The following is a 14,424-nucleotide window of genomic DNA, read 5'->3' as shown; positions in this document are numbered from 1 at the left end:
AGGCCCTCTGCACGTGGCGCCTTCTGATTGCAACAGAATCTGAGCCTCTGGTCAAGAAACACCACAGAACAGGGCCTGCTGGCTTTTGCTCCTTAGCCAGTGGATTCTCTCAGGTCTGGCCTGGCCAGGGGCCTTACCCTGTGCCCCACTGGTCTTTGTGCTATTCTCAGGCACCCACCTCCCGCATCTGGCAGCACATGGTGTTTGGGCGGTCCTAGCAGTGGTACAGACAATCTCTGACTGTTTCGGCCCTGGGCCATCACCATAGGCCAGCTAGCCTTAAGCAAGTCACTGTAGGTCTCTGAGCACCCACTTTTCCTCCTGTGCAGAACAGTGGCATGGCCACGAGTGACATCTGTGACTGTGGCATCTCTCTGAATGATTAGCTCCCTATTCCCCCAGCCACTGTAGCTCCAGATCCATTCAAACCCTTCCCCAGCTCTGAGAGAAAAAAAAAACAGATTGGGCTTATGGGGATTGGGGATGGGGTGGGGGCAGGCAAGGGGAATGTGACCATGTTGGCAGACCTTCAGCCAACTCTCCCAAGCAGCCAAATGGGTCACTGGCTACAAACATCCCTGGATTGGTAATGATGGTCACAGAGTACATGGGCCCTGGACACCTTTTAAAGAGGCTTTGTGAGGCCAAATGCTTTGCAGATTGAATTTCCGGAGAAAGAACAGCTGAGCAATAGTCTGTTTTAAGCTTGCTCTGTGTATGAGTGAGGGAGTGAGTGAGTAAGTGTGTGTGTGTGTGTGTGTGTGTGTGTGTGTGTGTGTGAGAGAGAGAGAGAGAGAGAGAGAGAGAGAGTGTGAGGGAGTGAATGAGTAAGTGAGAGAGTGTGTGTGTGTGTGTGTGTGTGTGTGTGTGTGTGTGTGTGTGTGTGTGTGTGTGTGTGTTTGTTTTCTCCTGTTCCTTCTCCCCTATAGGGATGAGTCAGGAGGACAATGGCCCAATCTTGAGCTGGATTTCCTCCCTTATTTGCATTAGCCAATGACACCACAGAGCTTTTCAGTGGTGCTAGTAACAGAAGGAATATGATCAGTGTGCTGGAATTTCATGGTAAGGGTTGGGAGTGATTCCCCCCTCCCCAACCTTGTTTAAAATAAAATGATGTTTTGAAGAGTTGCCCTGGAGAACTGCTGAAAGCAAGAGAGGCTGACAGACGTTTCTGGTCATGTCAGCTGAGGACAAGATTATCTGAGTAAGCGAGTGTCTCCAGGACTGCAGGGTTCCAGGACCGTCCTGCCAGAAAACGAGCACGAGGGGCCGTAATCACAAACAGGCCAGGATCGGTTACAAGTAGGAGTATGGCTTTCCATACTCTTGGCTTTGATGGGGAAGAATGCTGCTTCCCTGCTCTCATCCCCTGCCCTCATGCTAAGTATGATCTGTGAAAGCAATTGCTTGAGGACCAAAAGCTCAAGGCAGGGGTCCAACAGCCTGTTCTGGTATTAAGGCAGAGGTTTGCCTGTCCCATATGCTACCCCCATTCCTCCTATGGGCCAACGGAGTCAATCTGATCTATCTGGGGCATCCTTACCAAAAGTCCACACAATTGGTCTCTCTAACCAATCTGCCTTTTCTACATATTTTGCCCTAAACTAGCATGGGAGAGATAGGGTTGAGACGGGATAAAACTGAGACCATTGAGCCAACCTCAGCCAGCCTGTGGAGAGGTGAACTAGCAAAGCTTTCACCTCCCCTTCTAGCCCCAATCCAGATCCTGTCTTCTGCCCCTGCCAGCCTCAGCCAACCCCTCTGAGACTAGCAACCAATTCAGTTCATTAAAGACTGAGCATAAAGAATACTGTTTTGTAGTATTGTAGTAAAAGGGCATGTTACACGGTGGGTATGTGAGCAGAGCAAGGGTTAGCTTGGACTTGCTGCTCCTTGCCAGCAAGGTGGAGTGAGGCTGCTGTCAGAGGAGAGGGTGGACATGGCTTTGTACCGGAGATAGAGCACCCCACCTCTTGTGCCTCGACCTCTACTCTGCACCTCAGCCTGCCTATGACCTGGGTTCCCTGTGCAGCTGGGTCCAGACCTGACACTCAAACTGAAAGGACCTCCTTTGGTGTGTGCCCTGGTGTCTGGATGCTGAAGTGTTCAGTGACTGGGGGGAATTCAGGCCAGGGTCTCCTGCCCTCCACCCCCCCATCTCAGCTCCAATCACACAACCTTTAGATGAGAAATCCTTGAAGTGTCTTTGGGACTTGGAGGGCATGGCCTGGACAGACTCAAAACCAGGTTGGCTAGGACTCTGATCTGAGTCTAAAAAGGAGGCATTAAGGAATGACAGCACACAAGTGTATAGGACAGGCCAGCCCTGAGAAGGGGGCTCTCCCGTGGTCTGGAGGCCCTGGTCCTTTCACTGTCAGGACATCTTGAAGGGGAGCCAACTTGTCACATGCCCCGGATGTCTGTTACCTCCCTCAGGCCTTTCTACCTTAGAACCACTTCCAGGATGAAGCCCTCCTCCAGTGACACTAAAGTTGGGGAGAGCTCCCTGGAGGCTGGTAGTTGGATCCCAGAGAGACAATGAGGTAATGAGCCCTTTCCTGATTTCCTACCCGACCTCTTCTCCACCAGGACCCAGTATCTCTGCTGGGGTGTTTGAGAAAGATGAGGTGTGACTAGAAATGAAGAGCCAGGGGACATGCAAACAGGAACTAAAGAAGGCCCCAACCTTCTCCTCCTCTGTGTATCAGGCACCAAGGCACAGACTGAACAAGGAAGTCTTGATCCTTGTGCCAGGGAGCAGATCCAGGGGAGGACAAGCAAGAGCCCACTTGGGACCCAGTCACAAGTCCTTGCATGCTTGGGTGTGGGGCAGAAGATGCTATTCTTTGTCTGGGCCCTGCCCCTGGGGGAAGGGCTTCATATTGATTGGTGCCCAGGATGTCAGTAACCATAGCCTGACCAATCACTATCACTGACAGCTCAACCTGAAGCACTATCTTAGTTCAGTTTTCTGGGGGTTCCATTAACAGTGGAGATTTTTGTTCATTTGTTGGTTTGACCAAGAGAAAAACTGGTCCCAGGATCCATGTCTGCAAGAATCTGACTTCAGACTCCTGGATCCTTAGCATAAGGCTGGAGATAGGACTTTTCTGGTATCTTCTATGTAGGCTGGGGATGCTGATCTTGGCTTCTGTGCTGTGGAGGAAGCAGTGCCTGAAAAAGTGACTTTGAACTTTGTGGGCGACACTCATCAGGTGCCATTCAGGGACCTGCTTCCCTGCCTGGTGCTTTCTGATGTCTGAGTCCCGGCCCCAGGGAGACCTTTCTAGGCACCCTTCTTCTCCATCATCTCCTCTGGTGATACCAGTCGTCCCCAAATTTTAGTTGGGAATGAAGCCTGGAAAAGCAGCCACATGCATGGTGGAGAGGCCACAGGGCCTGAGAGCTGCTGACGTCAGGCGGGCAAGATTTTGCAAGGCCCCTATTTAACATTCCCCAGAAATTAAGGAGGGTTCGGAGGGCAGAATGCCTTAGACAAATTGTGGGGTGTGCCGGTTTTGTTTATGGAGATGGCCTTTAAAATCTCCCCGTCTTCTGTTTGCCCCAGTTGAAGAGGGGCTGAACTCAGCTGGAATTGGGTGGGGGCAGCTGCTGCCCCAAGCTTTTTGCTGAAGCCAGCCCAGTTCTGGAGTCAAGAAGCTGCCTGTTTTAGCAGAAGGGCACCAAGGGAAAAACAAACAGACTCCCACACATGCCCTTCTTGGTCTCTAGCCCAAGTCGATTCCTGGAGCCAGGAGCCAGAAGCACCCCTGGGTTTTCTCACATCAGCTCCCAGAGCCACGTGCCTTTTGGCCCTCATGACCAGCCCAGAAACCTGTGGGGGCTCAGGCACTCTATGAAGTACTATCTGTCCTTCATGTCTCCATAGTCATTGCTGACCCCTCCTGGGCTCATGTTTCCTGCTCCCCAATGAGGCCACTTCATCCAACTGCCCTTTTTCTCAGCTTATTTGTCAATGATCTTTGACCTGCCCCCACAAAATCTCCCTCCCTAAGTAACAAAGAGGGAGAGGAGACACCTGTGGGTTCCAATTTATGGCCCAGTCTTTGTTCTCCATCTTCCTTGTGGCAAGGCCAGTCGTCGTAGTTCTTTATTCATGGTGGCCATCCAGAATTTCCTAAACAAACTGTTTTCCTGAAGCTATAAGGGGATAGGGTGGATTTCCAGAAATATGTATTTACAGTGTGGACCACAGTCTGCGTAGTTGGAGGACTTGACAGCACACGGTGTGGAAATACTCGCGGTCTGAGAAACGCTGATGTGAAGTTCTCTCCAGGCACAGCCCCTGGGGGAGGTGCCTTGTGCCAGAAAATTCTGTCAGGCCATGTGTCCACGTTGCCCTGTAGGCTCAGGCAGGGTAGGGGAGAGGGAATTCAGAGTAGGCTCCCAGGTCCTAGGTTGGGGAATACTTGTAACACTCAGAGGTGAAAATGGCTTTGCTGGCTTTGTGTGTCAGCACAACAGTGGGAGCTGATAGAGGGGTGGGCAGCTAGAGCTGGTGGACGTTGCTGGGGGGTCACATCCAGACACTGGCCCTGGAACTGCTCCCCCTAAGTCACCCAGTCCATGGAGATTCTGACACAACATAGGAAGCACTGACCTGCTGAATTTAGTCTTCAAAACTTCAGGACCCTCCCTATCTTCAGTGCCAGGAGGGTGACCCCACAACCCAAGTCCCAGGACACCCTCAAGTCCGGGCAGTAAGCGCTGGAATCCTGTACTTTGCTATGCCATTGCCTCTCTCCCTTCTTACTCTTGCCTTGTCCAGCTAGACTTCTGGTTACCCTCTTGTCATACCCTTCTGGGCGCTGATTTGGACATGGCTTTCACTGGATGAGAGTGTCTCCCTGGTGCTCCAGGACCACTGTGGGTCCCTGGGTCAGCTGCTCACACCCTGGCAAGTGGCTGGAGGCTGGATAGCTCAGCCCTAACATGCCCCTGTCCAGCCCTGAGGCCAGCATCACTTAGTTTCACAGTCCCAGCAGTTCTGGCCCTTCCTTCCTGCTGCTTGTGTGTCCTCAGTGCTGGTGACACTCAGAGCCCCTTTCCAGCACTGCCACCCCAAATTCATATCCTGCAGCTATGAGGTACTGTCTCTGCTCTGGAATTCTCTCTTTGAGAGTTGGGAGCATTTCCCATTCCAAGTCCTCATGCCAGCCCCTCTCTCCCCGCAGCTTCCAGGGCTGTTGATGGAGGCTGGAGGGCTTCCCTGGCAACTTCTCTGAACTGGTTCTCACCATCAGCTGCACTGTAAGGTCCAAACTGCACTCCACCCCACAAGTCAATGCTTTCTAGTCTGATATCCATCTTCCCAGAGATGCACGAACCTTGGTCAGGGGCACTGCAGGTTCCTGTGTCACCTGACTCACCTTTTCTTGCTCCATTATATGTTTGGGACATCCGGGGAAACTCTTGGTCTCTCTGCGCATTTGTCCTGGATCCCAGTGAGCACAGGGCCTCGCTGCTGTGGCTCTCAGAGCTGCCTCCTCCCAGTCTCTGCCCTTGGGCCCCCCATGCATCCTCCCTGCACTGTCAAGTGCCTCCCTGCTCACCTCACATACCTCACTTCTAACAAAGCTATTTGAAGCATTTGGTCTTCCCAGCCCCTCAACCCACACCCATCCAGGGCACTGTAGCTGACACAGGCAGATGGAGCACACTTGAGGACACTGGTACCTATCTCTTTTTTGTGTGTGTGTGGGGAGAGGGGGATGCTAATTTTTTTTTATTTGTTTGTCTTGGTTTTTTGGGGGGAGATTGGGCCCATACTCAACAGTGCTCAGGATTTACTCCTGGCTCTGCACTCATGAATTATTCCTTGCAGTGTTCAGGAAGACCATACGAGATGCTGGGGATTAAATCCAGGTCAGCAATCAAGGCAAATGCCCAATCCACAGTCTATCTCCCCTGTCTGGTTTTCACCTGGAAACATCCCCCAGGCAAGCCTTCCTTCAGGCCTTATTGCATTGGACTGAGTGCATGCACATTCCTCTGTCTCCTGGACATCCTGGCTACTTCCCTGGCCTCTGAATGTCAGCAGTTCCTTCCACAAACATGAAGACAGCTGCATGTCCATGGTAGGGCTGTTGGGCTCCCTGCTCTGCAGTTCTGGGGGACCTTCTGACCATCTGACATCTTCACTTCACTCAGACCCACACATGCCAGGCACAGAGCCAGACAATGTTTCCAGGACCAATGACCATCTGAGAATGCTTAGCTCCTCTCTCTCCTTTCTCCCTCTCCTCTCTCCTCTCTTTCCCTCTTTCCCCCCCTCTCTCTCAATTCTCTCCCCTCTCTCTCCTTCTCTCCTTTTTTTCTCCCCCTCCCTCTCTCCCTGAGATTTGGTTCCTCCTGTATAAATACCCACCTTGATTTGTACTTCATTAATAATAGCTCTTTGGGGTTCTAGAGTTGGAGCAGAGCTTTGCAGAAAGGAGCCCTGGGTTTGAATCCTATCACCCCAGACACCACCCGTAGCTTTTTGTTTGGTTGGGTGGGGGGTGTTGTTGATTTTAATTCTTGGTTTGGCTTGTTTTGGGGGGCCACCCATGGAAATGCTTAGAAATGACTCCTGGCAGGCTCAGGGGACAATATGGGATGCCAGAAATCAAACCCAGATTGGGAGCATGCAAGGTAAGGGCCCTACCTATCTCTCTAGCATCATATGGCTCTTTTGTGGGGCTTGCTAGGAGCTAAGCACTATCTGAATGGTTTTTATGAGTTAAGGCATCTGACCCTTGATGTACAATTCTATATGGGTTCATTTTACAGATGAGCAAATAATGAGCAGAGGAAGTGGCAGAGTTGGGGAAAAAAACCAAGCACTAGCTCTGCTTTAAAGCCTTTCTTCTCCTCAGCCTGTCCCTCTGCTATTTCCCACATCTTGCGTGTCACCATCCAGGCCAACTCTGAGGTGCCCATGTACACCACCCAAAGCCTTGGCCTGTAGCACAGTCCAGTGAGGGAGGGAGAAGGGGTGCCTGGGCAGCTCAGTTCTTGCCACAATCTCCATTGAACCTTCCAAACTGACCTAGTACCTGTGCTAATAGCTTTAGAATCCAGGCCAACCAGAGGTTTTCGGTGAAGAGGGAAGGTTCTGGGGCCCTGATAGCTGTGAGGGCAGTAGAGAGGAAGGAACAGAAAAAGAGCTCAGGCAGGAAGGCGTGGCTGTGGGGGTGCAGCAGGAGAGAGGGGCCTCTCCCTTGGCATGCAGAGGCTCAGCCAGCATGTTGGGAGCTGAGTGGCTTGGCAGGAGTCCGCTGTGGCAGAGCCGCTGTCCAGGAGAGGATGGTGGGGCAGGCGGGCGGGTGGCTTTTGCTTTCCTTAAAGGCCCAGGAAGCCTGCATTTACAGCATGTCAGAGTCAGGCTGCATCCAGGACACTTGTTGGCTCTTAGGGTCTGTGTCATGAAGCAGGTAAGAGACATTGATAGCACGGACACCCTGACATTCAGCATCTCCCCATTTCTCCCTCTCCAGCATCTGGACACAGCATTGGGCTGTGTACTCTGGGTTGGTCCATGGGGCTGCTGCTCAGCCCCCAGGTTGCCATTATGCCTATGCCACGTGGTCCTGACTCTGGGGGTCTTAGTGTCATTGCCAAGCCTGGGATGGGGCCTAGGCACCCATTGGTTAGCATATATTTGGGTGGCAAGCTCTTGTTCACCCTGTGCCATGGGCAGAGCCATTATTCTGACATGATGAGGTCCAGAGAGGGCCAGTGACCTGCCCCAGGTCTCCAAGCTGGCATTGGGGAAGCCAGGACCCAGGCTGGGGATCATGCCTGACTGAACGTGGGCCAGAGGAGCAGGATCACCCCCAAGCTGGTGGTGGAGGGCATGCCAAGGATAGGGAGGTCCCCTCCCCCACCAGCTGTCTGCTGGACTGAGCTGTGACCTCAGAAGACTTTATTAATGTCCTAATTGTGTGCAGCTGGCCTTACTGGCCCTAACGAGCTCATTATCCTCTCATTAAGGAGACCATTGTGGCCTGTCACTCGGGACAGCAGTGGCCTGGGAGAGCCCTCATTTCCTGCTGCTCTTCCTCCGCCCACCGTGCCCAGCTATTCATCTGCCTGTGTGCATCAGCCTGTGTGCGTCATGTTTGTGCATGAATGTGTTATACCTGAACATGTCTGTGTTCATGCATGGCCATTGTGTGCATATGTATATCTGTGTGTCATGTTTGCCTGCCTGTCGTTTGTGTGCATGTCTGCACATGTATGTGTACACATGTTCGTGTGTCTGCAAATGTGCCTGTATAAATATGTGTGTCTGTGTAGATCCATGTTTCTGTGTGTAAAAACTTGCACATGTGCCTGTGTTTCTTTGTGCATGTCTTTGCACACAATCGCAAGGGAGGAGGGGGAGGATCTGGCTTCCGGGCCTGACTCTCTCATTCTGGCGCCCCTTCTCCTCCCCTCCCAGAGCTGGATTCTGCCTCTCCCCTGGGTTCCAAGCTGCTGACGTGGGCGCTTCCTTGGCCTGTCCAGCTGGGCTGGTTGCCATCACTGTCACCACTGCTGTCTTTGGGCCACTGCCTGGGGGTGGGGGGGGGGAGCCAGCCTGACTCAGTGACACTCTCCTGGCCCTGCTCATGCATGGCCTTGACAAAGGGACGTCAGCCCAGGCAGCTTTCAGGGACTTGGCCCTTGGGAGCTGTTCCCAGCCCCTCTCCCCTAGCAGAGAGAGTAGCCCCTATGACAAGGCTGAGAAAGCCTGTGGAAGGTCCAGGTCTTGCTCGCCAAGCAGGCCTGGGTCTTGTCCCGCTCCTCTGGACAGCTGGCAATTTCCCTGGGAAAGAAACAGGCCTGGGAGCTCTCCACTGCCCCCTGCCTGAGGGGCCAAGTCAGAGACGGGCACTCTATGGGGAAGACTGGCCTGACAGCTCAGCTTGGTTGGGGTGTGGAATCATGTTTTGGGGAGTCTAACAAGACCAGGCCTCTTGGGGGCTTCCCACCTTCTGCTGCTTCCTCAGGCTCTTTGCTTCTTCTCTGCCTGGCTGCCAGAAGGACTTCTCAGAGACTGTTATGGGAATGTCTGTCCCCATTTCTATCCTTCTTCAACCCATCCTTCAGTCCTCCATGGGCCAATCATAGTAGAGCAGCAAGTAAGGCATTTGTCTTGCAAGCAGTCAACCCAAGTTTAATCCCCAGCACATCATATGGTCTCTGAGCATCACCAGAGTAATTCCTGAGTGCTTAGCCAGGAGCAACCCCATAAACATCACTGAGTATAGCTCCATTCCCATAAAAAAGCTGAATCCTCCAGTGAAACAGCTGGCTTTTCTTTTCCCAGATGGGTGGCTGGAAGAGAAGGGCTAGCAGAAGCTGGTTTGGTTCCCTCTTCTTTAAGCATATTAAAAATGCATATAGCAGCTCAGCTAGCTCCTTGATTCCTTGAGGGCACCTGTGTGGCAGCTTCCATCTTACTCTCTGGTGTCCCTCTGCTCTCACACTCACACAGCTTTGTGCTCCACTATGGGCAGAAGGGGGTGGCAGATGGTTTGGGGGTCGACGGAAGCCCAGCTCTATCTCTCCCAAGTGTAATCTGCTGCCTCCATTTCCCCACAGTAAAGTGGGGACAAGGATGATGGATAATACATAAAAGTTCTTGAAGATGAATGCATGGGTGGGGGGAGTGCTTTCTGCTCTGTGCTGCATCTGATCTTTAGATACCCATAGATCCTTTGTCCCACAGGCACCATGCCTACCACAGCCTGCCTCCTGCCCTCTACTGCTCTGAACCCTGGCTGCAGAAGAGAGGGTACTTTGGGCCCCAACCATGCCCCCCAGCCCTTCTGTTGGGTCCCCACCCAGTGTGTCTGTCTCCTCCTAAGGCCCCTGTGGGCAAGGCGCCCTGGCCTTAGCTGTGATGTCAGGGCTGCTGACACCTGAAAAAGGCCTGTCAGCAGCTGTGGGTGGTACTGTTCCAGGGAGCCTCCCCAGCGAGGCTTGGTGCCAGGGCACCATGAGGTCTGCAGGAGCTTCCATCACATGGTATTTGTGCCTCTCTTTGGGGTTCTCCCAATGTCAGAGGGCCTGAGGCAGGGCTCAGGGGAAGCCCAGGCTGGTGCATGCTCAGGCTAAGCGGGCAGGATCAAGGCGGGTCTCAGCTGAAGTCTTGGGCCCATCAGAAGAGCAGGACCCCCCAGGTAGCCTCCGGGGTGAGTCAGCAGATAGCATGACCCATGCCCCCCCAGAGCATCTGGGACAGCAGAGATCGGAGGTAGGAATGGAGCTGGCTCACCCCCAGGACACCCAAGTCGTGAGGCTCAGAATATCAAGTCCCCTGATCCCTGGGCCACACAGGGGCCAGATGCGCCTGCCACCTGGCTGCAGAACTAGGAGAGACCAGGCCTGCCTGGCCCTGGAGTGCCCCTTGCACTGGTCAAAGCCTAGACCAACTCCTGTCCTGTGAGGTGAGGGACAAGGACACAGAGACAGGTTCCATGGCAGGAACAGGGAGCCCCAGGTGGGGACAGGAAGGAGTTGTGGAAAAGTTGTGGAATCTTTAGAAGAAGGGGGGCACACTGAACATTTGAGATGAGCAGAGGCTCATCTGGGCAGAGAACACCTAGCCGGCATGGTAGCACATCTAACCTCCTTGTCACTGCTTTAGCAGACACTCACTACCTCTGGACTATCTCATCATGGATGAGGGTACTGGGGGCTGGAGCAGGGCATAGTTAGGATCATCAGCCTCACATCATGGGGTTCTGAGAGAGACAAGGGCCAGGAAGGCCTGGGACAGAGACAGGGACCTGCCCCGAGCAGTCTGTAAGGGTCCCCCGTGGGAGTGGGGCCAGGGCCAGTGGAGACTGATTCCCTCCACGTTTGTCTGACTAAGGAATGAATGGACCACACATAGAGAAGGGGGGTGAGCCTTCCATGTTTGCCCTTGACTGTGAAGGGCCCCCTCCAGGCCACAGCAGCTACCTACCATCCTAGACGTGTCAGCACATCACAGGTAAAGGGCGCCGTCCTGGTGGCCCTGTTGGAAAAGGACAGCCATGGCTGTGAGCAGGTTCCCTTGTGCCTGGAGTTTCTGGGGGGCTTTCCCATCAGTGGTCTCTGCATGTTAAATATGCTGTTTCATGGTCCTTGGAAGAATTTTCCATCGGTTTTCACAGAACAGCTTCTTGGGAACCTCTTTTTGAGGAGCCATTGGTGGCACTTTCCTCAGCAAGGTGGAGGTCCTGGAGGATGAGTGCGGCCATACGTTCCCCAAACTGTCTGGGCCATATGTCTCCTCACACCCATAACTCGGGTCTGGGGTTCTGCTACTCCCCACCCTGCCCTTCCTGCTCCTCCCTCCCACCCAGTTCTCACACTGTGTTCTCTCATATGTCCCCCGCAGGCTGGTGGTTTGTGAGTACCTCTGAGGAGCAAGGCTGGGTTCCTGCCACTTACCTGGAGGCCCAGAATGGCACAAGGGACGACTCAGACATACACGCCTCCAAGACAGGCGAAGGTAAGGGCCCATGCTCTGGGTTGGGGTCCCCAAGATGGGTGCTGGGTGCTGGCAGTGAGCCTGCTCATTTCTCCCTCCAGCCATGGCTCGTGGCTATCTGTCCTTTCCCCTGGGGTCCCTGTGCTATGTGGCATGCCCACGTTTGCCCACTGCACTGCCATGTCCCTGCCAGCTCCCACATGGGGTGCTGAGGAGAGGAAGTTCCCTCTAGTGTGCGATTGCATCCCCAAAAGCTCCCTCTCCCAAAGAGTCCCCAACCCCTCTGGGTGGGCCCACAAAGCCCTTTCTTTGCCCCCCACAAACTCCATGGTAGGGATGACCCCCTCCCCAACCTAGGCCTATGTGTGCACAATCTTGAGGTACAAGGGAGGTGGACAGGGGTCCACACGTGGGTCAGGGCTGGAGTCTGTTCTCAGCATGGTGGAACCACTAATGGCTCTGACCCCTGTGCTATCAGCCTCTGGGGTTGGGGCTGGTCTGGGAGGCTTTTCTCAGCTCCTTGCCAGAGATCCTCATCCGTCTCTACTCCCCAATACTGTCTGTGCACCCCAGGCCCAGACATTCTCCAGAGCAGGCTGCCTGAACCTGGGGAATCTCAGCCCCCCACCCCACTCCAGCTCCATTCTCAGGTCCTGATGACTCTCAGGCGCTCCCTGGCCTGGCAGCTGTATCTTTCATATGCAGGTCAGGACATGGAGCCTGCCCTGGGGAGCAGCCACCACAGATCCCAACCCTCCCACCCACCCCCCACCCCCACTCCGTCCACCCAGCCAAGGCCACATCAGCTCAGCCCAGGGCCAGCTCATTATTCCTCCATCCCGAGTGCCAGATGCTCATGGGGGGAAGGGGGAGCCCCACCGTTCCCGGCCAGCACTTTATTCCAGGCCCTTGTCCAGAGCTATACCCCTACCCCCCATGCCTGGGGGATCCCTTGGATAGATTTCCAGGGATTGGGCCCAATGCTCAGTCCTTCCCAGCTGCTCTTTAAGTGGGAGCGAACCTGACCCCAGCTCCTCTTTGGTTTTGGTGTCCCTTAAGTTTGGCAGCACAGAACTAAGGCCCTCTGCTCTTCTGCTCGGGGTCAGAACTCAGAAGATTCTGCTGATGTTTTCATACCGGCCAGCCTCTCCATGGTGGCCAGAGTCCTCAGCTACCAGGCAGGGTGACCTGGAGCTCCTTCCCTCCAACCCTCTCCACTCATCCTATCATCTTCATTCTCTCCGCCGGTTCCTGTCGGCCATGCGTCCCATCGCCACCTCCCACACCAGTGTCCAAGAGACGCAAGGCCCATCTGCGGCGCCTGGATCGCCGGTGGACCCTGGGCGGGATGGTCAACAGGCAGCACAGCCGAGGTGACCATGGGAGCCGGATTCTCCCTGCAGCTGTCGCCTCTCATCTCACCTCTCCTCACTTCTCACCTTACCTCACTTCTCTCCTCACCTCCTCACATCTCCTTTCCTCACTTCTCCTTACTTCCTCACCTATTTCCTCATCTCACCTCGCCTCACTTCTCACCTCACCTCACTTCTCTCCTCACCTCCTCACATCTCCTTTCCTCACTTCTCCTTACTTCCTCACCTATTTCCTCATCTCACCTCGCTACTCTTCACTTCCTCTTCTTGTTTCCTCACCTCACCTCTCTCTTCTCTCCTCCTCTCACTTCCACTCCTCTCCTTATCTCTCATCTACTCACCTCTCCTCTGCTCTCCTGGCCTCTCCACCTTTTCTCTCTTTGTCTCCTCACCTCTCTTCCTTGCCTTCCTCTCAGGGTCCTCCTCCCACAGCTCACCTGCCAGACTCTTCTCTTGCTTGCTACAGCTAGGGGCAGGGCTGGAGGGAGGAAGGTACAGAAGTTGCTCAGGAATTCATTGGGGGTGATGGAAGGGGCAACATCCTGCATTGCTGGGTGCTGAGAGGCCCGTGAATCCAACATGGTCCTTCCTAGTGCTTCCTCATGGTGTCCAAAGAGTGGCCAATAAACATGATAGGAAAGGATGAGTCCACGCCTGCTTCTTCAGCTGGGAAGCTGCATGCGAAGGGACAGCCAGACTCTAGGGGGTGTGGGCTCCAGTGTCCCCAGCACCAGCAGTTAGCAGTGGGAGTGGGACAGTATTAGAGGACCCAAGGAACCTTGACTAGGCTGTAGGCTGATGGGTACCAGCATGTTGACTTGTTCTTAGCTGTCTCCATCTTGGTGACTGAGAGGAGGAGACTACTCGGAACCCTGCACTGACAGACGTGACTGTCAACAGCTAAACATATGTCCCAGGGCGACACTCTGATGGTTGTGCTGCTTCATAGCCAGTTCAGGCCCAGGTCCCTTCCACCATTGTTCGTGCTGAGAGACTCACCACACATACCAAATCCCCAACCAGAAGCTGTGTTTGGTGGTCCCTGTCTGCATGCAAACACAAGCCCACTACCTCTTTCCCCGAAGAGACCTAATCGCATCATTTCCCAGTCTTTGCTTGTGGGCTAAAAGTTAAATCAGGCAGCCAAGAAAAACTTGCAGAAAGTTGGCAGGGAGGAGATTGGCTGCAAATAGGCAGGCTTGTGAGGAGATAGAGAGGAGTGTAGGCAGACGATCCTGGGTGACCAGACGGGAGGAAAGCCGGGCTAGGGGAGGAGGGATTACTCCAGTCAGGCTGGAACCCAAAGGTCTTGCAGGGAGGTGGAGTGAATTGGGGGGCCTCAAGGAGGCAGGGAGACTGCTGATGGAGGGGAAAGTGTTTGGAAAGAGGAGGCGTCTGTGGTTTGGAACCAATGGCTCGCCAGCCCTGCCTCCAAGCCCAGAGCAGGCCTCCTCTGCCACCAAGTGAGCACAGAACAATTGGCCCAGCTGAGGTCCCCGCAGCACCATTGCTGCTTCTTATGAAAGGGATTTCCCAGAAGCCCCCAACTAGCACCCCCCTGCCCCCACTCCATCTTCCAGA

At 54.1% G+C, this 14,424-nt stretch overlaps 1 protein-coding gene across 2 annotated transcripts in view; it reads left to right on the top strand.

Moving 5' to 3' along the window:
- The window catches only part of SH3PXD2A (SH3 and PX domains 2A), a 209,086-nt gene that overhangs the window by 182,933 nt on the left and 11,729 nt on the right, over positions 1 to 14,424 (top strand). The window contains exons 9-10 of one of the 2 annotated variants that reach the window (XM_049790805.1): positions 11,378 to 11,491; positions 12,760 to 12,843. In XM_049790805.1, the coding sequence (XP_049646762.1) occupies positions 11,378 to 11,491; positions 12,760 to 12,843 (198 nt within the window). The remainder of the gene's footprint in view (positions 1 to 11,377; positions 11,492 to 12,759; positions 12,844 to 14,424) is intronic. The other variant, XM_049790804.1, reaches the window with a different exon arrangement.

This window comes from Suncus etruscus, chromosome 17, assembly GCF_024139225.1.
Source record: "Suncus etruscus isolate mSunEtr1 chromosome 17, mSunEtr1.pri.cur, whole genome shotgun sequence".
In the NCBI taxonomy this organism is placed as follows: Eukaryota; Metazoa; Chordata; class Mammalia; order Eulipotyphla; family Soricidae; genus Suncus; species Suncus etruscus.
The sequence above is the reverse complement of the archived record's forward strand: the minus strand, read 5'-3'. Positions and strand labels throughout refer to the sequence as shown.